The sequence below is a fragment of the Dasypus novemcinctus genome, chromosome 13, assembly GCF_030445035.2.
Source record: "Dasypus novemcinctus isolate mDasNov1 chromosome 13, mDasNov1.1.hap2, whole genome shotgun sequence".
Classification (NCBI taxonomy): Eukaryota; Metazoa; Chordata; class Mammalia; order Cingulata; family Dasypodidae; genus Dasypus; species Dasypus novemcinctus.
In genome coordinates this window covers 106839944-106862291 of record NC_080685.1, presented here as the reverse complement: position 1 = coordinate 106862291, position 22348 = coordinate 106839944, and the positions used below count along the sequence as shown (strand labels likewise).

The window sequence follows — 22348 nt, the reverse complement described above, 5'->3', positions numbered from 1 at the left end:
ATTAAAATGTATAAACGTACATTTATGCAGTGATCATTGGACATAGGACCAAGTTCTTTTCTTTGTAGACCTACCAGAGTTATACTTGGTTGTTTTTTTTTACATAAACCTTACCCATAATGTGTTGTCTATGATTTCTTTAAAGTTGTAATGCAGTCTAAGTACAAAATCTTTAGATTTTTATAACTGTCCCCTAATCTTTGTAGTTGTTGTCTTTTTATCTCCTATAATAGACCTAGAATTTAGTTACTCTCCTCCATTCAATGTAGCATTCCTACAGCTAACTCCCTTTCTTTCTCATTCATAGTTCATCAGTTATCTAATTCAGTTACAGAATAGGATGATGTACACAACCAGCACGAGCAGATTTGAGAACTAATACAGCATTTAAGGATAGCATTCAACTCGTGGGAGCAGAATCTGCAGGTTCACTGAAAAGTAGCCTCCTAGCCTTAACCAAAGTGACTGGGACACTGGTCATTATGATTGACAGGCCAATGGAGAATGTCCGTTAATCTGGCAGATTAGTTAAGTGAATATCAGTTAGCACTACCACCATAATGACCACAGATTCTTTTAAATGTACTGTGCACATCTGTCCTAAATCATGAGTAGCCCAACAGCTCAGACCCACTTTAGGCTACTGCTCCCCATGATTGAAACACTTTCTTTGAGGTCACTGCCAAAGTTTTTCTAGTTAAACCATTCTTATTGTGTTCATCCTCCTTGCCCACTTTAATGGTTCTTTCATGAAATTCAGTCCTTTTAGCCATTATGATATTATCCTCCTATTCTAGGTTACCTCTAACTGCCAATCTTTTAAGAGAATGATAATAAAATATATCTTACATGTATGTTACTGTTTACAGTTTCACAGTTTATCTACTGTCACATTTCATCCTCACAAAAATTTGGATTTGGGTGAAAGCAATCTTGGATTAGGAGGCAGATGGTTTATGATCATTCATTCAGTAAATATTTATTGTAATATATAACTCTTATGTGCCAAGGATTGTGCTAGGTTCTGTGGCTTCAGTGATAAAACTCACAGTTTATGTCCTCAAAGAATTCACAGTCTAAGAGACAGATAGGTAACAGGGTATTATTGGAGGACAGAAGAGGAAGTAAATAATAAGACAAGGTAGACTCTCAGCTGAATCTTGGAGGATGAGTACCTGTAAACCAGTGAAAAGGAGAGAAGAAACATGTTCCAACAAAAAGTCCTGGAAATATGAGACAGCTTTTTGGGCTAAGAGAACTGTAAGTTTAGTATGGCTAGAGCGTAGGCTATGGAAGGAGAGGCAAGTGGAACATGAATAATTCCCTCTGCAAGCTATGGATTTTCTAATCAAACATGTTGATTGCTTAGCATGGGACCTGACCCATGGAAAAGGGCTCAGTCAGTGGCAGGTGTGATTGTACCTTGAAGATCTTGGGGCAGTTTTAATCAGAGGAATGATAAGGTCAGATTTGCATTTTAGAAAATGATTCTCCTATAATGTGAAATATGTTGGAATTGGGGTGGGCTGAACTTGGTTGTTTAAAGGCTGTAGCAGTAATTTTAGCAAGAGGTAACAAGGTGTTGAGTCTTGTGTACTGGGGCCCCTTACATAAGTTCAACTGCCACTGTCTCCTCTGAGTTTCTTGTCCAGTTGAGTAGATGTTTGGAAGCAGAACTTTTATCTCCAATTTATTACCCTGTATAACGTAGACATGTAGACTAGAATCGTAAGTACTTATTGAATCTACAAAATCAGTGTATTTCCTGGTCTAGGAATATCATTCCTGTCTACTTTATTTTTTTTTTTTTTTTTTAATTTTTTTATTTTTTATTGACTTTGTAATAATATTACATTGAAAATATATATGTGAGGTCCCATTCAACCCCACCCCCCCCTGTCTACTTTAGATTGTTTTTCTTTCTTCCCTACCATGTACACCTATCGTTGTGTGTTTATCAGCAGGCAGAATTGCTAGCTGCTCTTTAATGAGTAACTCGAGTATGGTTCCGGGTTTCAGGGTAACACAGTTATTTGTACAGAGTAAGGACCACAATTTTAGAAAAGCTTTTTTTTTTGTTTTAGTAGTTTAAAATACCTCATTTATTTCTGAAAGGGATTATTCATGAACCCAAAGTATTTTAAAACAACTCTCCCCTTCCTGATGGATTTATAGTTCTACCACAAAAATAATTGCATTGTGTTAAAAATGAGTAGAACCAAAAGTTAATTGGTGAAAGGTTGCCACATTTTTTGTAGCTGCAATCATTTTTAAGTTTGGTTACTTTTTACTTCCTGTACCATAGTAATGTCTTTTTATTTAAATTACTAAATATTACAGCATTTTGTGCCCTTTTGTCTTAGGTTGGAAAATCACCGAAGGATAGATTATGCAGAAGGGTAAGTGAATCTCCCTTGATTAGAAGCATAAATGTTAGTCCTGCATTTTCCGTAGTACCTTATTAACTGCCAAGGTGAACTTTGCCTTCTGCCATTTCGATGGCATATCAGGAGATAAGAAGAATGAAAAGAGAATACTATATTAAGGAAACCAGTCATGAACTATGATCACTTTTAATTTACTTTTCCAGATTGTCAGATAGTATGCTTAAACTATCTTTTCATAAAATATGTTCAATTTTGGACTGTGAACAGGAGGATAACACGCAACCATTGCTACAGATTTTTGCGCTGCTTGGATTAAATATTTATAATGTTTCACATAGAACCATCAAACTGGAGCAGATACACAGGAGTAGTACATTTGACCTACCTATGTGTAATTAACCATTGCATGGATAAGGCATTAGTCTTAAATAGTATTCCAGGCCATGTATTTGAAGCCAGTGATTAGTAGTGCTAATATTTACTCAGAACTTTGAAATGTTCTCACTGCAGATATCTTAACAAATGTTGGGACACACAGATGTTGGCACACAGCAGCTATAGGCCCTCAGTCCCACCACTGTTGAAAAATTCTTCCTGCTGTGCCCTTGTATGGCTATAGTGATAGATGTATGCTATATGCACATACGTGTGTGTGTGTAGATGTACATATGCTGAAGTATTTACTTGGGGGTGAGGGATTTCTGGCTGCTGGTTGAAGAAGATTGTCTGCTACTACAGTGGCCCCTCAGTGGTCCTCTGAAGAGCCCTGACTGGGGCGGTCTTGCCTGCAGCATGAACCTGGTGTTTAGAGCTCAAGGCGTGGGGATGCCGACGCACTGCTTAGACTGGGTTTATCCTGGTTTTTGTGCAGGCTCTAAGAGACCCTTTGGAACCAGACCAGGCCGCGAGTTATTAGACTTTTTCTGGTTGAACTCTAGTATGTGTTCTACGGCAGTTTGACTTCGAACATCTCAGCAGGGTAGACAGTGATCCCAGGCATGCCACGATCCATGGTGAGGACTGGGCCTTTATAGTATACAGAGAGCACTCATTTTAGAAGTCGATGGTCCTACCGCTTTTTATAAAGCCTAATTTTAGATTGGTTGTGTTTAAAGAATCTAAGGAAAAGAATTAAAATACTCTAATGCCTTCACTTTCAAATTCAAGCCTGTGTAAAACGTCAGTTGAACAGGCATGTTGTTTTTGGTTTTTCTGATAGTAGGTACATAATTTTTGCTGTAGGGGCTAATATTTCCTTTTTAAAAACAGGATGTGGGGATGAGTGACACAGCAGTGACATCTTTCCTTGGTTCGTGCTTGAATCTTCTTCAGACGTTAATGGAGGTAAAAGAGGTGTCTTTTCTTTCCAAACTGCTCCCTAAAACATTGAATATTCTGGAAACCATTGGACTTAAGAAAGGACTACAGGAAGAGAATGTTTTTCATTTATTCATTTGTGAATTTTGACTTAGCCTCAGAAGTAGTACTATTTCTTAATAGATGAGTTAGACTTGTGTGTTTTAATTAAACTGTTGGGAAAACATGAGTTTTTGCTTTGCTCTCGGTAAATTCATTAGGAAATTCCCAGGCTGCTGCTTCTCCCATTCTGAATACTGTCGTCCATTCTCAAAACCCTCAGGCAGATGTCAGCAGGGACGAAATGCAGGTGCCGGCCCTGGACACTGAGGAGGTTTGGCTGTCAGTCGAAGGCCCGGTCTCCATAGTGGAGCTGGCCCTCGAGCAGAAGCACATCCACTACCCGCTGGTGGAGCACCACTCCGTCCTGTGCGCCGTCCTGTACGCCGTCACGAGGTTCGCGCTGAAGGCCGTGAAGCCACTGTCGCTGTTTGACAGTAAGGTGAGCGCCTGGCGATGCCACAACTCACTTGGCGTTGCAGCTGTCGCCGGCATGCGCTTCTTACTTTACGGCAAGGTGTTCGGTGCTCTTCGTGCCTTGCGTGGGATTGTCCACTGTAGAGTTCTCTGTTCCTTCTTCTCCACCAGAGCCTCTGCTCATGCCTTCTTCTTCTGTCTCTGATTCCCCCGTGAATATCGGTCTTCCCTAGAGTTTTGCACTCAGCTGTCCATCTTTCTCACTCTACTTGTAATTCCTGGACAGATTATTTCCTCCCTCTTACCTATTTCTAGACCTGATGCTTATAATTCCAGTTGAATATCTGAATTATTCCTATTGAATATTTCTTTAAATGTTCTATAGGATTTGAACACTGCATATTGAAAATATTGTCTCCATACTCTCACCCAGCCCTGCCTCTGATGTAAATTTGCTATTCCTCCTGCATTCCCTATCTAGGTTATTTGATTAGTGATGTCATCGTTTGTGCAGTGTCCCAAACTAGAAATCTTGAAGTTATCTGGCTCAGTTTGCTACTTCAGGCCCAACTGTCATTCCTGTACAAGTAGCAAGTTGTACACTCTTCCTTAGAATTGTATCTGTCCATTCCTGTCTATCATCATACCTTCAGTTCAGGCCTCCCATGCCACAAGAGCTGTCTTCCCAGAACACAGATCTAATACTAGTTCCATGCCTAAGACTTCGGCTCCCCTGCAAGATGAAGTTCAGACTTGTTAGCAGAACATGGAAAGATGGTTACGAGAGAGCATCAATACATACCCCACTCCGATTCCAAATGAGAAACATACGATTCAGACAGTTGGAGATTAAAATGTCACCTTTATGACTTAGCTTTGTAACTGATAAAAGCTAGGTTGGAAAAACCACTCAGGATTGTGCACAAGTAGGCTAATTATTTCACCCTTATAATAGCAACCTGCACACTAAAGCACAGGCACAACTGTCTCCAAGGACCTGGCCGTACAGTGGCCAAGATGCTCCATGTGGGAAGACTGTCTCCCTAAACAGGGAAAGGAAGCAGCTGAGTTGAGTATGCTCAACTCCTTCTCCCAAGTCCACCCATCCATCTGTGGAAGAGTGAGGGAGGGAGTGGATGTGGTTCAGGCAGTTGGGCACCCGCCTCCCACATGGGAGGTCCTGGTTCTGTTCCTGGGGCCTCCTAAAGAAGACAAGCAGACAACAGGCAAAAACAACCAGCAAACAGCCAAGGGAGCCGTGGGGGAGAGGGGAGCGAGAGCTGCAGCAGGAGGCTAACTGAGCATCCCGCCACGTGGAGACATGGAGCTGGGAAAGGTGGCTTCTTCCACAGCCACACTTCATCATTCCAACCTTATCACCTCTTGTCTTCATTTGTTATTGCATTTGCACAGGCAACCATCTGGTGTGGCTGGCTCCTATTTATCTTTCAGGGATCACTCTCAAGTGCCATCTCCTCTTGAGGACCTTTTATGGACTTCCATTGACACTGAGCTTACCACCTCTTAACTGTCTTCCCATGCCTATGTGCCTTGTCACATAATAGCCCAATAAATATTTAACGTATTTACACCTGAGAGGTTAAGAAGAACTGCTTGGAAGCAATGTGCAGAATAGACGGGAGGAGACAGAGTTAGGGAAACTTTGTCAGGATTTGGTGAGGTCCTGGACTTGGGGGTATGAGAGAAATCATGAAGGTATTTTGAGGAATTGGTAACCTTGGGACAGTCTGCGTATAGAACTGAAGGAGGTGGAAATGGTTAAAATTAAATCCAATTTCAAGCTTGGGAGACTGGGCATGCCATTTGCAAGGAAGCCCATTTAGAAAGAGTTTGGGTGTGTTGAGTTTGACGGTATACCTAAGCAGAAATAATACATGTGTAAAGTTTATTTCTAAAAAGCAGTGTTTAAATATAGATCCCAGTAGTTTACTTTTGAAAGACTAGAAGTCTGATGATAAATGTTTAATCTTCCTGAATAAAATAACATTAAACATGTTTATACTTATAATTTGGAATGAATTATCTTTCCCTTTCATTTGAGATTGAAAAAGGAAATGATGCTTTAAAGCTTTAAAAAAAGGAAAAACCAAAATTAAGTGCCTCACTCGATAACCCCCTCAAAAAGGGACTTTGAAACCAGAACACATCCAAAACTGGACAATCAAAACGGTGGTATTACTCTCAACCCTTTATCATGTTGAAATGACCTGAGACAGCTGAATGACTCTCATATATGCAGAAAAAGAGGTAGTGTGGTTCAGTTTTCCTTTCCCTTAGTCTCTGTTTCCTCACTCTCAGAAAGTGGAGACAATTCTAATGTCTGCCTCATGGTGGTGTTCTGAGGGTTAAATGATGTGCTCAGCGTGGAGTTGAGCACAACTGTTGCAGTATCCGCCACAGTTAATCATAGATGGCAGGTCCTGTTACCTATGTACTCAGCGTGTGCACACCCACACACGCACGCACGCACACACACCCACACCCCCTCACCTGGAAAGGATCCTTAGATCTAAGACTGCCAGTTGGAAATGAGAGTGCATGGAAAAATGTTCAGTGGGTTGCCCTCAGAAGTATGGTGTTTCTCATCACTAGAGGCACACTAGATTACCTAGAATCAAAGATGGCTAGAAAGTGTATTAGCAAATGAAGTAACCCACAATGGTGGAGTTATTTGCCCAAGAAAACCTGGTTGGACGTGGTACGTCTGGGATTGGCACCCGGGTCTTCAGCCTAAAGGCAGGTGTTCTTTTCTCTGTTACCTTACCAAGGAACTTCTGAAATCCTATTTTCTGTTCCTCTGTTTTGGCTCTTTAGGTACACATCTCTTTTCATAAACAAGGTGTTAAAACAAAAGGTGTTTTTAAAGGGATTCTGAGTACACGCTATGTATTATTTATCTCTTGCTGTGTAACAAGTTATTCTAGAACTTAGCAGCTTTAAAAAAAACAAACACTTATCACCTCACCGTTTCTATGGACCAAGAATCAGGGTTCCCCTTACCTGGTTGCCTCTTGTTTAAGGTCTCTCTTAAGGTTGCAGGTACTGAATCGGCCAGGGCAGGAGTCCCACCTGACGGCTCAGCTGGGTGGGGAGGGGTAAGGGCGTTCACTTCCAAACCTCCACGGTTGTTGGCAGGATTCGGTCCCTGGCAAATGAGCCTCTCCACAGGCAGCTCACATGGCAGCTGGCCCCTCGGAGAGCGCTCAGGCGAAAGCCCGTGTTCTATAAGCAAATCTCAGAAGTCAGATGGGCCTGTGCTTGCTGGAAGCGAGTCAGCAGTGCAGGAGGAGGGGATTTTTGGGGACCATCTTAAAGGCTGCCTACCACACACTAGAAAAATGAAAAGCTTTACATTTTATTATTCAAGGAAAAAATAAAAACCATGATTTGTTAGTTTTCTTTATACCTTGTTTTTTCTTAATCTTCCTTTTTAAATCCCTAGTAATTTCCTTAATAATAACAATAAAATATTATTCATGGTTTCTTGATCTCTTCTTTCTCTTTAGGGGAAAAATGCATTTTTCAAAGACCTAACTTCAATTCAGTTATTACCTAGTGGTGAAATGGATCCAAATTTTATTTCTGTACGACAACAGGTAAATTACAGTTACTGGATTTTCTTTTTTAAAATTGTAAGGCAATCTAGGTGGTTTTTAAAGGTGTTCTTGGAAGCTAGTAACTATAAATTGTGTGTTCCTTTTTAATAGTTAAGCAGTTTTAATGGAAAAGCCACTCTAATTCACAGGAGCCAACAGTTACTTATGATATTTTTTAATAAAACAGATACTAACAAGAAGCTGCTATACCTCTTTCTCCATTTTCAAGTTTTTATTGAAAGTTGTTAGTGCAGCTGTCCAGGCCCAGCATTCAGTCGTGAAGGACAAAGATCCCTCAGAAGAGGCACCGGCCGCTCCTTTTGGGAAGGACCAGGACTGGCCAGTTCTAGCTGTGGATCTAGCCCATCATCTGCAAGTCAGTGAAGATGTTGTCAGAAGGCATTATGTGGGGGAGCTCTACAGCTATGGAGTTGACCACTTAGGAGAAGAGGTAATAATGATCTTGTGTCAATTGGGCTTAAGTTACAAAACTGATGGTTGGAATAGAGAATCAGTGAAGTCTCCAGTAAAGCTTGCTGTGTTTCCTTTGGTTAGGACATCCAGGCACAAATTTGGTATAAAATTGTAATCAGATTCCTGTTTCTGTCAATGTTTACTAAATGCTTACAGTGTGCCAGGTCTTTGTACAGGAATGAAACAGACAAGGTTCCTTTCTCTTGGGATTTAGTCTACTGGTGAAAGCAGAAAAGCGTGCTAAATTTTGTATTGAGTGATATCAAGAAAATAAACCATGCCATGGATGAACAAGAGCTGCTGTAACAGAATGGTCAGAGGTGACATTTGCCCTGAGCCCCCAAGGGTAAGAAGCAGCTAGCCAGTGAGAAAACTGAGAAGAGCGCTTAAGACACAGGCGCGTGCATTACGAAGGCCCCGAGGTGGGCCAGCTTGGCAAGGTCCAGGTCCAGAACAAGGGGGGAGGAAGTGGGAGATGAGGCTGGGAGATTGGTCAGGGCCACATCATATGAGGCTCTTGGGCCATGTTCCAAGTGTATTTAGAAACCATTAAAAGATTTTTAGTAGTTGTGACATGATCCAATATAATTTCCTTTCTTTGCCAAAGTTTGAAAATGACTTATTGAATAGTCCTATTGAATTGCAAAATCAGGTGAAGAGCAGAGATTTGTGTTTTAAGTGCTATTTGATGTGGACTTTACCTTGATTACAAATATTTTCAATTTAGATCTGGCCAGGTAAAAAAATGTACTAGATCACCTTGAGTAGCAACCTCTTTCCCAGAATAAATAAATTGGTTAGCTCTAATTATATACTTCATTTGTATATCCTCAGGCCATTCTACAGGTTCATGACAAAGAGGTCCTGGCCTCTCAGCTGCTGGTCTTGACAGGGCAGAGGCTGGCTTACGCACTCCTTCATACCCAGACAAAAGAAGGGATGGAGCTACTTGCCAGACTTCCACCCACACTCTGTACTTGGCTGAAAGCTATGGTAAGTTCAGCAGGTATCAGTCAGGTCACTGGATTTTTTTTTAATGCATATTCAATCAGAGTTAAGAAAATTTAAATTCCAAATTTGACTTACCTAGTTTAAAGAAAACCATTTTTAATGACCAACAGCGATCTTCCTGATAACTCAGTTATCAGTAATAATTATTGTATATAACTGATGGGTTATTTTTGTCCCATTTGCAGGATCCCCAGGATCTTCAAAACACTGAAGTGCCAATTGCAACAACAGCTAGACTAGTCAATAAAGTAATAGAGCTTTTACCAGAAAAGCATGGGCAGTACAGCCTCGCCTTACACCTCATTGACGCCGTGGAAGCCATGTCTGTTCCTTCTTCGTGACACTTACCTATTGGGTTAATGATAATGAGTAATCTAAAATCGTGGTTATAAGAAGAATTAGTGCATGGTTATTTTATATAGTAAGATCTGGAATCTTATGGAAGGAATATGCCTTTTTTCTCATTTTTTTGGTAAAATAAATTTGAAAAAAAATACATTACTTTTAAAAAGTGAGGTCCTGGCTAAATCGTATTCCTTTGGTTAATATTGAATATAAATATAAGCAATTATTAATTATACCATAAATAGTAATAACTGATGTTTTACCGGTTATTTCAAGTACTTAAGTATATTGTTAAACTTTGCTATTTTAAATTGGTTTTAATTTACAGATTATGTTCTTACTATAAGATTCTACATTTCATACTCAAAATATTATTGTAGTAATTAAATTTAAATGTGTTTATGTACAGCCTTCATCAGTAAAGTTAGAGAAACCTCCTACTCTCCTTTAATAAATGTGGGAGAGTGCTTTGGCGTCATGCTTAGCCCTGTCCTGGCTGCCACCTAGAAGTTCTGGATGCCGACAGGTCCTTTCCCGGAGGCTGTGCTGTTGCCATCAGAGGAGGATCTTGCTGTGGAGGAAACATGAGTTTGAGATCATCCTATCCGTTAGAAGGGACACTAAAGAGAACCCATGACCTGTTGTCCTTGTCAAAAGTGAGATTCTGAGATGCATTAATTATAATGTAAGATGTGCTTTTATGCCAAGGTTCCAAGTTATATCCACATCTGATAATTGTAAAAATGTATTATCTTGTAAAACTTGTGTAAAAAAAAAAAAGGCAGTGATGCTAAAAATTAAGTCTAACTATTTTTCCTATAAGTGTTTAGAAATGTCTCTTCTGGGATTTGGTAATGTTTCTATCTGACCTTGGGAACAGTACAGAAAATGCGTAGTGATATTACAGCTTTAGCAAACCTACCTCACAGCTGGGTTGAGAGGATAAAATACAAAAAATTTTATACCCTATAGTGCCTAGACCAGTCGGAGTGCTGAATAAATATTTGATTAAAATGAAATTAACCAGACCTTGGAAAAGTGCTTTGTGCTTGACAGATACCACATAACTTATTATGGTATATCTTTGAAATGTAGCCATACAGTGCAATTATTGATGTCTTAGATCACAACTGTTACTTTTACTGACTCATGTGATACAGAAGTGTGTTTCTTCCTTGAAAGAAGCCAACTTTAGCAATTGTACAAAGTTGAGGAACATCTTTCAGAAATAGAAAGAAAAAAATGTTTGATGTTTGGGGGTATTTTTATTTGAGTTCTTGTTAACTAAAAGCTCATATCCAGATAAGAATTTATCTGGCTAAACCTTGATTACTTAGCTTATCTATCAAGATTTTAAATTTGATAGTTACTTAAGATGCCTTGAGTATTTGGACTGGGCCTGTATGTCTGATTGAGGCACACGTTTTGCACACGATTAGCATTGAAAAGGACCTTAAGCCAATCCAACCTTCCAGCCTCTGCTTGAATCTCCATTGCTCCATCAGACATAATTATATTTCTTCGAAACTTGTATAGGTTTATATAAAATCATTTGTTACATGTGTCCTAAGAAACTAGTTTCCCATGATTTTTCTAACTGCTTTTAAAGTACGTTGGGGGGGTTGATGTGGTTCATGAGGTTCTGGCTTCAATCCCTGGCCCCGACAGCTCAAAAATAAATAAAGTACTTTAGGATTCTGGTCAAAGAAACGTGAAATTTTAGGCAGGCAGTTTTAAAAATTAAATCCTCAGTTCCATTATCACTTTTTTGGGAATACTTATTAAGCATTTTAGATTAATAAAACTGGTTAAACTTATCTGGTAGGACATACTCAAATCTGAGTATAGTTGAGAATATTAAAAAGCTGAAATATACCCATGGAACCATAACACAAATCAGTGATTTGCTAGTTAAGATTTGTAATCCTTTAATTTAATTTAACAAGGCTAGAATTTTAAAATTCTGAGTTGTAGATTAAGAAAGGCAGTTAAATATTTTACTACTTCAAGGGCTTTTAAAATAAACACTCTGATAGGAAGAAAAATAAAAGCTGTGTATACATTCTGTAACAATGAAGACCTGTAAATGAATTATATTTTACAACAAATGGGTGGTTTCTGAAATAAAAAGTGTTGCACTTCACTGCACTTAGTGATGGGAAGCCAATCCTGGTAGTGGTTCTCTAGATTTACCCCCCCGCCCCTCCACCTTTCTTTATTAAATACACCTTCTTTACCTTGTTGAAATTAATTCCACTGTATAATGCTAGAGGAAAGTAAGTGTTCAAATAATCAAAACTTATACAGTAGAGGTTCTGTTTAGAAGTAGAACAGGAGGGGCCTGGTTAAATGTAGATAAGAAGGGATTACAGCACCAAGCTTGTAAATGCTTCATATTTTTGCAAAAAGAGAAGAGTTTCACCGTGTTCTACAAATTCAAGTTCATCAACAGTGGAAACACTGTTACATTAAAAATTTCTTTTACACAAATGCAATTTTAAATCACAGAAAACCCAGATTTAGTAATAGCAAGCTTGTGTTGAGGACAACATTCTCTTAGAAGTTGCCGAGGTCCATTTCACTTATAGGAAACATTTTTAAGGTGTAAAAAGCCCTCTCTCAACCTGATAGAAGGGGTTTGTTGAGCCTCTAAAAGATTTTTGCTGAACAGAATTAGCCATGGGTAGAAAGATTTTAATCCAATACTGAATTGTTTCTAAAATGCTCAATTATCTATTGTAATGTAAGTAGCGAAATTCTGTATATACTGCTATCTTCTGTGTCTGTTGTTGTGACCTTATGTATATTAGTGAAATAAATTTTCAGCTTTCATATTGTTTCCTGAACATCCATAAGTGTAAATATTATGGATTTCTATTCCCCTGCTTACATGGAAATGACAGATTTAGTGGTGTTTTTCTCTTTCCAATCCAACTGAAAAAGCTAGCTATTCTGAAAATGTTGATGTTAGTTTTTTTCATCTCTTAAGGAAAACCCAACCCTGCCATTCCCCTTCAAAACCTCATTTTTTTCACTTGATATTCAACAACTATTGCACCAACATCAGTCAGTAGTTTACCAAGATGACTTTATTTTCAGACATTATAGAACTCTAAATATTATGTTAAAAAGATATATAAAATATAGAACATTTTCTGCCCAGCCACATTTCTGAAAGTAAGCATATTCAGCAGCCATGTTCTGGAAAAGTCCATTATGGATATGGATATATCTGCATATATACACACACGGGTGCAAAATTCTATCTCTAGTTACAGGAAATAGCTCTTTTACAATTCTGATTTGATCTTCATCTTCCACCATCTACTCTTCATTACCTAAATCTTGGATTTCTTTACAATACTGTAAATAATCCACCTGAACTCCCAATCAGTACCATCAGCAGGTTTTGCTCAAAAAGCTGTTAACACCAGAGTAAGGTACTACTTTCCACCAACAACTTCTGCACATCGGGGACAGAGTGTATCTGAAGACTCGGCTGTATACTTCCAACAACGAGGGCATTTTTCTTTGGTAGCTGGCATGACAATTACTTTGTAAGAAGACTCTTCACAAATATCACCACCTGTTAAAGAAAAATACATGATGCATATTCTGATAAGGCTGTTCAGTGCCTATTTGTTCCTTCGTCAAAGCCTTCTCTTTCCTGCCCTGGGAAAGTTTGTCAATAACTGCATTTGCCCCATTCTTAAATAGCCAAGTCAATGGAACCAGACAGTTTGTCACTGAGCTCTGGATCTCCTTAGGCAAATCAGGCCTTTTAGCTCTTAATGGCAGGTATCATTCTGATAAATTACACTGCCTCTCCAGACACACTCTTAAGAATAAATAAAAGCACCAAACTGTTGTGACAAATGCACAAAACATCTTGATTTGGATAAGAAGAAATAATTTCCTCAGTATTAATACTCTTAGACCTCAGACAGAAAATTACTGTATTTTCTAATCTTTCTAAAAAGAATGTCAAACATTTTGAAAATCAATTTAAGTCACAATCGTTATTACATGCTTAATGATGTCAAACTTCAAATTTAAAATGCCTCTCTAATCCAGCCTCCCACTTCCTACTGGCTTGAAAGGTATGAGCAACACAAACAGCCTCATACCTCCCAAAATGTCTGCTTGTTATTTTGTTACTGTGTCAGTCTGCCTCCATCTCCGTCATAGAGGATTAAGTTGATAAACAACAGCCCCAATAAAAAAGAAATAGCTACAAAATGCTTATGAGACACTGTGAGCATGAGTTCAATAAAATTTCTCCCTTAAACTCTCACTAATGATTAATTAGTAAATCTTATAATTTGAGGTGTGAGGGATAAGATATTTTAGAATCAACACTGGGGAAGGGTGGGCACAGATGGGCAGAACTAGGCACTAAGTACCAAAGAATATGGACACAAGGGAAATGGGAGCATATCAGACTAACATCACGTAAATTGACAATTATGTATTCAAAGGAAAGGAAGGAAAACTCTCCTTCTGTTCCTAGCATTCTGTTCCCAATATCAGTGGCAAGAACATTTTTGAGAGCTGGCTTACAGTTGTTGGCCATTGTTTACAGTTTCCAAAGAAAGATGTATATGTATTCCAGTATATATCCTAAAATATTGTCCATTGGAAAGTTAGAGATTACCTAAAATTACTCAGATACCACTGTACTCTCACTTCCATCTTACCTTGTAAATTGATTTGGAATGTCCCTTCAAGTTTAGTTACATCTGCGGTCATCTCCAGTGGTTCCTGAGTGAGTAAAGTTGTCTGGGAAGCCATTATTAATTCATTCAGCTGAGAGGTGCTGGATGTCTCCTCAGCTTGTAGCATCTGGAGGTTAACATGTGGAAGTTACTGTCTCTATTAAGATTATTTACCATAACCTAAGAGGTTCTAAAAACAGCCAGTGCAGATTCTTTTCTTCGGTGAGGAATCTTTTTGTACCATTAGTCCTGAGCTTATGCTATTAAATGCATCAATTCTTACTATTATGAGAGGTTTTAATTAAAAATTTTCAATCGATAGTGTTTACTGAAGATACAGTCTATGCTAGATACTTTGCTAGATGCTAAGAGTCCAATTATTTCTAATTGTTTTTTAAAAATCCTCTAAGGTATATATTATATCCATTTTACAAATAAGAAAATAGGCTCAGAGAAGTTAACTTGACCAAGTTTCACATCTAATAAGTGGTGGAACTTGAATTCAAGCCCAGGTATGTATGTCTCAAATGTCCATACTTTTTATCCTGTATCTTGTTCCCTAGCTTAGGAAAGGGTTAAGGTGCTATCTAAACAAGGACCTGCTTTTAGCAATGTATGACTAGACCAATGATGACAATCTGAAAAATGCACAGAATCCTTCTGAAGTACACCAATTTGGATGTTTGATAAAAATAAAAGAATTTATTATAGCACTTCTATATTTTTCGTTGTAATTTTGATCTTCAAAATTAATTTGCAAGCTAGTACAGGCATTCCTTTAAACCAAAAGAAACCTCATTTAAAAAGGTGACTCAGATTAGTTGGTACACGTAATTAGTAAAAGAGCCAGAACTCCAAAGTAACTCATCTGACAGCTACTTAGGTAATTCCTAACTAAGGAAAATACTTTCAGTTTTTAAAATGCCAATGTGTTTTTTCCAAAATAATCCAAAACAAGCTGTATTGTTACCATCTTATTACTCAAAACTACTGAAGTCAAAGAAAACATACGGAGAAAAAAAAGCCCAAGACTACTGTATAGCCTTGTCCCAAATGCACTAATATAAAATGAAGCAGTCAGAGCTTCCCAATAGTTAAATTTTTAAAAGTGGAAATCATATTCAAAATTCTATTATTTGATCAGCAATCTCATATCCATTATCTATTTCAAGTCTAAAAACTTAAATCATTTTAGTTACATTATTAAAAATTAAGCCTATCAACCAAAATGAGATGGATAGTTTTTAGAAAACAATGAAATAGGTAAAATTTAGAAACTAAGACTTGGTGGAAGAAAAAACATTTCCAGTTCTCTAACACAGTAAGACTAGCAGAGATCTCAAGTTAGTATGTTAAACTATAAGCCAACAAGGCAAATCAAAACCTAAGGATCCTGAGAAGAAAATTCTGATAGCCCCATAAGAGACACATGAAAGCTGGCTGGATCTCAGGAAGATAGAAATCATTTTTTGGATTTGTTTTGAATCTGGTCCAGATGGACAGAAGTCTCAGAACAACAGACCCTTAATAGAAAATTCATTTAGATCTACTCTAATTCTCTGCTATAGATTGATATGTCTCCTGTCCTCTAAACAGTGTTAAGGGCTTTCTTTTCAAGCAGAATTCATTTTTCCTTCTCTATTCCTACAAAGTAAGCAGCAGCACAGTAAATGTTTTAAAAGAGAAGAAGCAGGAAACAAAAAATCAGTGACAGTAACAGGTCTAAAAGACTGAAATCCTAATTTCTAAATTAAAAAAATAAAAGTAACAGATTTTTAAAAGCAAAATTTAGGTGAATTCGTGAGATATCAGCACTATTTTTAAAAGTCCAAATTATTGCATACCTCTATTATCTCAAAGAGCAGTCCAGGCTCTATCACAATAGCAACATTGTACTCTGCTGCATTTTTGCCAGGGATGCTTCCAAGAAATGAATCTCTCATTGCACATGCGCTCTCCACTGCTTCCTCCAATCCAGGCTTCTTCCAGATAGAGCTTGTATTAATCCACCCAGTGCGAAAAACACTCTTGGGTTCTTAAACAAACACCAATTTAAATTGATTTACATACATCCTCAACTGTACATAAAGCTCTAACCATTAAACAATTACTAACAGTGGGAAATAAGAATTGTTATTTATGCTAATTAATCATGTGATAAAATATAATAGAGCCATGAAAAATATTTACCAAATATTTATATCAATATTGGGAAATAACTGTTAACATTTAAACAAAAGATAAAATCTATAGTAAGATATCAAAGAAAAAAGTATGTATAGAAAAAGATGAAATATCCCAATATTAACAGCAGTTGTCTATAGATAGTAAGATGGTGACTGATTTTCCTCCTCTTCTTTCTAAACTTCTCCAGTTTCTAATATTCTATAAGCTCCATATAATCGGGAGGTGAGGGGAAGGAAGGCGGGGAACTATCCTAAAATATTCATTAAAAAGCACTATACTGGGAAGCGGATGTGGCTCAAGTGATAGAGCTTCCGCCTACCATATGGGAGGACCTGGGTTTGATCCCTAGGACCTCCAGGTGAAAAGAGAAAGTGTGCCCACGCAGCAAGCCAGTGCCACATGGTAAGGCAGAGCCCGCGCGAGAGCCCGCGTGAGAGCCCTCATGGTGAGCCATGCCCCGCACAAGTGAGTCACACAGCAAGATGATGACACATCAAAAGAGAGACAAGGGAAGAGTCAAGGTGAATGCAGCAGAAACCAGGAACTGAGGTGGGGCAATTGACAGGGAACATCTCTCCCCATCAGAAGTCTCCAGGATCTAATCCCAGTGAATCCTAGAGGAGAGTAAATGAGAAGAGAAGACAAAAAATGACAGCAAAAACAGTAGGGCAGGAGGAAGGGAAGGGGGAAAATAAAAAACAAACAAACAAAAAAACATTTATAGGAGTAATTAAGAAAAAGTGATTTCTCAATATTGTACAGCTGGTAATACATATCTGAAAGCAATGGAGATGGCTCAAAGGCCATTCTGAAATTCCCCTACTCTGATCAATTAGTGCAGAAGCTACTAATTGACCAAGAAATGTTATGACAAAGCATTAATCATAGATGAGTAGTGTTCCTTCTTTGAAGTAGATAAAATTAAAAACTGCACCCTCATCAGGGGGATCTTTTCATGGAGAAGCCTACATCTAGAAGACTCTTTCAAGTAGAAGACTTCCGTCCATCTAGCAGGCCCTACCTTTAGCATAAGGTATGTGCTGGAAGACCTCTTCAGCCAGGTGAGGAAGAATGGGAGCAAAAGAACGGACCATCACATCCAAAATTTCAGCTAATGCAGTCTGGCAAGAGCGTCGTTTGGCATCGTTTTCATGATCACAATAAAGCCTAAACAAGAAGAGTTTACTCAGCAATTGATAAGACTATATAATATGATTACTAAGAAAGGATTTGATGTAGTATGAATTTATCCTTCCAGTGGCTAATTCTATGGCTCCAATCATCTTCTAAATAAAGACTAAAATATTCTGGCATGCAATTTTCTGATAACTTATTCTCTATTCCACTTTATTCCTTCCATGTATGCCCAGCTCTTCAAAAAAAACTCTCAGTGGCTGTGCTATGTCTAATTCTGATTTTCCGGTAGCTATTAACTATAACCTAGACTACTGTGTTAAATAAAGAATTAACTGTTCTTTAGTTCATGATATTTAAAATGAACAATGCTTTTAGTCTTTTAAAAGAGGACTTCAGAGTTCTAATCCCTCGGTGGGAAGTCTTGCATTGCCTAGAATAGGTTGGGGCTGATACCTCACATTGGATTATTTACTATGAAGATAGCACCATCACCTGTACACTAGAGCAATAAATGAAGACATAAAATAGCAACAAGCACTATTCTAAAAGGATATTACGACACACAAAATTATTATTTTATAATTGCTTGTATACTTCTCTCTCCTCTTCAATATTTGCAGACTCCTTGAGGGCAACCATGTTATCAATATTTCATATTAGCAGTTGTTATTACTTATACTTAATACTTTGTCAGACATAGCATTAAGTGTTACTCACATGCTTGCATTATCTTTTAATGCTCAAAAACACATTATGAGGTAGGTATTATCTTCCCCATTTTACAGATGAAGAACTGAGATTACTGAATTAGTTGGCCAAAATCATATACCTAGTAAGTGGCAGGGCAAAAAAGAAAATTAAGCTTGATTCCAAAACCCCAATTTTTTTTTTAAAGGTGCTAGGGGCTGGGGATTGGACTCTGGACCTTGTACGTGGAAAGTCAGAACTTAACCACTGAGCCACATGGGCTTCCTTGAATTGTTTTTGTTTGTTTGTTTGTTTTTCCAGGAGGCACCAGAAACCGAACCCAGGACCTCCCATGTGGGAGGCAGATGCCCAATTGCTTGAGCCACACCTGCTGGCCAACCCCCCCGCCCCAATTTTTAAATAAATGCACAATACCGCCTGTTCGCTCACCACTGTATACTGAACATGTGTAAAGAACAAAGTAAACACTTAAGAAATATGTTCTGAGTATTGTTATTCAGTCATACATACCTGTCTTTGATTATGCTGAAATAAAAGTTGGAGAGTTCCCTGGTGTAAAATGCTTGTAATAGCCGAACAACTTTTCCAAAATCATATTGTTTATATGACTCAGTAATCTTGGGAACACAGCCAAAACACATTTGAAATCCAAAGTAAGTGAAAATGCAAGATATGATGAGCAAAATATGTTTCTTTAAAAACTTTGTTTCAAAGGCAGACAAATACAAAACGTGATATGCAATCACACTTAGGGGTCTTTTTTTTTCCTTTTCTGATTCCTTTTTTTTTTGTCTTTATTTTTTTAATATTACATTCAAAAAATGAGGTCCCCATATACCTCCCACCCCCTCCCCCCACTCCTCCCCCCATAACAACAACCTCCTCCATCATCATGAGACATTCATTGCACTTGGTGAATACATCTCTGAGCACCGCTGCACCTCATGGTCAGTGGTCCACACCATAGCCCACACTCTCCCACAGTCCACCCAGTGGGCCATGGGAGGACAGACAGTGTCCGGTAACTGTCCCTGCAGCACCACCCAGGACAACTCCAACCTCCAAAAATGCCCCCACATCACATCTCTTCCTCCCATTCCCTACCCCCAGCAGCCACCATGGCCACTTTCTCCACACCAAGGCCATATTTTCTTCGATTACTAATCACAATAGTTCATGAATAGAATATCAGTAAGTCCACTCTAATCCATACACTATTCCTCCATCACTTAGGGGTCTTTTAAAGGTCATTTTTAGATAACAAGCTAGATCACAATGAAGAAATACATAATCTAACCTAGAAACTATAAAAGAACACTCATAAAAGGAAAGGAAAAGGTTTTTAAAAGATAATCACGCCATTTTAAAACAGCAAAAAGTGCAGGGTACTAATGTTCATTAATGTTCCCTAATTTCTGCTTGAAAAATAACACTGGATTAAAATAATCTGTGCACTCCTCTGACTTAAAGGTACACTGTAAGTAACCACATTTCAAATTCTGAGAAAACACAAAGTATTTGTGCTTATATTGAAAGAAGCAAATTACTTAAAAGACACATGAGAATCATTTTATTAATTCTGCAGCTAAATAAAATATAACTACTTTGTTCCTTCCTATTAGATAAAAAGAGAATTGATCTTGAGAGAAAAATCTGATCTGAGGGGAAGGATGGGCATATTGTTTCCACCCAGTATTTCTCAAGTCTTTTAAGAACTTAGAAAGGAAATCTTAATACTTCATACCTAACATCTACGACAATCTAGCAAGTATGAAAGCTGTCAAATATAACTTTTCTCTGTCCTGTAAACTTGAAATTATATCAAAAGAAAAACTATATATGTATATATATAGATAACTTTTCTCATTGCTATAGTTACTATTTTTAGGAAGAGTGTTTCCATTCTTATGAAACAAAAATTTTAACATACAATAGTACTGATATTTCCATTTTCCAAAACGTATTAATTCACACTTACCTTACTTGCAAAATCCTGCAGTAAGTGTAGCATATACTGGTCTATGACGTACATATCCTTAGCAGGAATCGAATCTGTTTTGGGGTTGAAACCAGTCACATTTCCCAAAAGAAAACGGAGTGTATTCCTAAGCTATTCATATCAGAAAAAAAAGTATACAGTTAAAAAATATTAGGGCCATCGATCTTCCCTGAAAAACTATTTTACACTGTAATTAGGTATCATTCCATATGTGTCTCTTTCCTAATGGGATAATTTTACATCAATTTTAAGATTACATATGCAGAAAAGAAAAGACAAATTCTCAGGGTGACAGTATGGATACAGTGGAGTAGGGAGTTTCAAGAATTGGTCTCACTTCTGAAATAACCACTAAAGCCAGTAAAAAATGAGTCAACTTTTTCGAAGCTCTGTAATCTAATAAAAAACCTACACAGCAATTAAAAGACTGTTTTAAAAAGAAAATGACTGCAATACTTGAAAAAGAAAATGTTGTAGCATTTTTGCTTTGCTGACTACTACCTCCCACTCCTTAGCTGGGCAACTACAGGGTGGGCAGCATGCATTCCTGGTGAATGGCTTGCTGGTACGAAGGGAGACGATAGAAACTGGTTCTCAGAAGACCGTGGTGGTATGTGTTGAATTGTATGGTAGTTTCCTGAATGACGGAAAAGAAGCTGATCTTTCTTTTGTTTCCCTTATGCTGGAGAGACTTTCCAGGTGACAACTGTCAAAAGCATTTCAGGAGCAAGGGACAGCAGAAAAGGTAGGCAGCACACAGACTCAAAGTATGGGAAGAAGGAAGCTAAAGATAAGATTCTGGGAGGCTTTGAAGGACTACTGCATATATCAGGGAATCCAAGTAAAACACACTTGCCTAGGACGAGATTCATGCTCAGAAAAGACCTGAGAGGACCCCATACTTGCAACCGTGGCAGATTTTTTTGGCCTCCATGCAAGCAGCAGGTGAAAGCTAAAGTGTAGACAACCCTGGCTTAACACTGAAACAGTACCCCAGCTCAGAGCTAATACGCAGACTTGAAAAGCTGTGGGCTTTGTTTTGCTGTTTTGTTTTTGGCTCCAGCCACTTAAGGTACTCTCTGTTAAGTCAATGACTGACTGCTGAGATAAAGGAACAAAGAATACAACCTTTGCAAAAACAGTTTGGAAAAGAAACTAAACAAAATCAATAACTGCAGCCCTCAATATTAACAATAGCAAACCTTAGGGAAGGAGAAGAATAGGACTTCCAGAGTCAACATAATATTTAAGTTCTACAGTTTTCAAAAAAAAAATTATAAGGCATAAAGAGAAATAAGCAGCTATGTACAACAGAGGAAATATAGAGAAATTGAGAGAAGAATATTCTAGTTTGTCTGTTTTTTATTATTATTGAGATGATGAAAATATGCTAATCATTGGAGTGATGAATGCACAACTATGTGATTATACCAAATACACTGACGGTACATGTTGAATGAACCGTATGCTCTTTTAATAAAATTGATTTGTTTGGAAAAAAAAAAAGAGAGAAATAAGATAATATGGCCCATGCACAGGGAAAAAAATGACAGAAGGCATCAATGGGGAAGTGCAGACATTAGACTTATTACACAAAGCCTTTAAATGAGCGGCCTTAAATATGCTCAACACGCTAAAGGAAACCATTAGCACAACTAAAGAAAACCAGGAAAGCAGCATCTGAACAAAGAGAAAATAATGGGAAAGTATAAAAAGGAATCAAACAGAAATCCTGGAGCTAAAAAGGTTAGTAACTGAAACAATCCATTAGAAGGGTTCAACAGCATATTTAAATAGGAAGAAGAAAGTATCAGTGAACTTGAAGACAGGACAACTGAAATCCAGTATGAGGAGCAGAAAGAAAACAGAACAAAGAAAAATAGACAAAACCAAGGGACTCTAGGACATCATCAACAGACAACATACACATTATGG

The 22348-nt window shown here is 38.0% G+C and overlaps 2 protein-coding genes across 3 annotated transcripts in view; one reads left to right on the top strand and one right to left on the bottom strand.

The window, feature by feature from the left end:
• Positions 1 to 12499, top strand: part of RAB3GAP2 (RAB3 GTPase activating non-catalytic protein subunit 2) — a 156340-nt gene extending 143841 nt beyond the window's left edge. For both annotated transcript variants that reach the window (XM_058275231.1, XM_058275230.1), the window contains exons 29-35: positions 2364 to 2399; positions 3657 to 3731; positions 4027 to 4245; positions 7748 to 7837; positions 8067 to 8288; positions 9146 to 9304; positions 9508 to 12499. In XM_058275231.1, coding sequence (XP_058131214.1) covers positions 2364 to 2399; positions 3657 to 3731; positions 4027 to 4245; positions 7748 to 7837; positions 8067 to 8288; positions 9146 to 9304; positions 9508 to 9663 — 957 coding nt within the window. In that variant the 3' untranslated portion in view covers positions 9664 to 12499. The remainder of the gene's footprint in view (positions 1 to 2363; positions 2400 to 3656; positions 3732 to 4026; positions 4246 to 7747; positions 7838 to 8066; positions 8289 to 9145; positions 9305 to 9507) is intronic.
• Positions 12500 to 12738: 239 nt separating this feature from the next.
• The window catches only part of IARS2 (isoleucyl-tRNA synthetase 2, mitochondrial), an 82226-nt gene continuing 72616 nt past the window's right edge, over positions 12739 to 22348 (bottom strand). Inside the window, exons 18-23 of the mRNA XM_058275233.2 lie at positions 20393 to 20524; positions 18925 to 19031; positions 17591 to 17736; positions 16227 to 16417; positions 14365 to 14509; positions 12739 to 13253 (exon numbers count right to left, since the gene is read on the bottom strand). Coding sequence (XP_058131216.1) covers positions 13111 to 13253; positions 14365 to 14509; positions 16227 to 16417; positions 17591 to 17736; positions 18925 to 19031; positions 20393 to 20524 — 864 coding nt within the window. The 3' untranslated portion in view covers positions 12739 to 13110. The remainder of the gene's footprint in view (positions 13254 to 14364; positions 14510 to 16226; positions 16418 to 17590; positions 17737 to 18924; positions 19032 to 20392; positions 20525 to 22348) is intronic.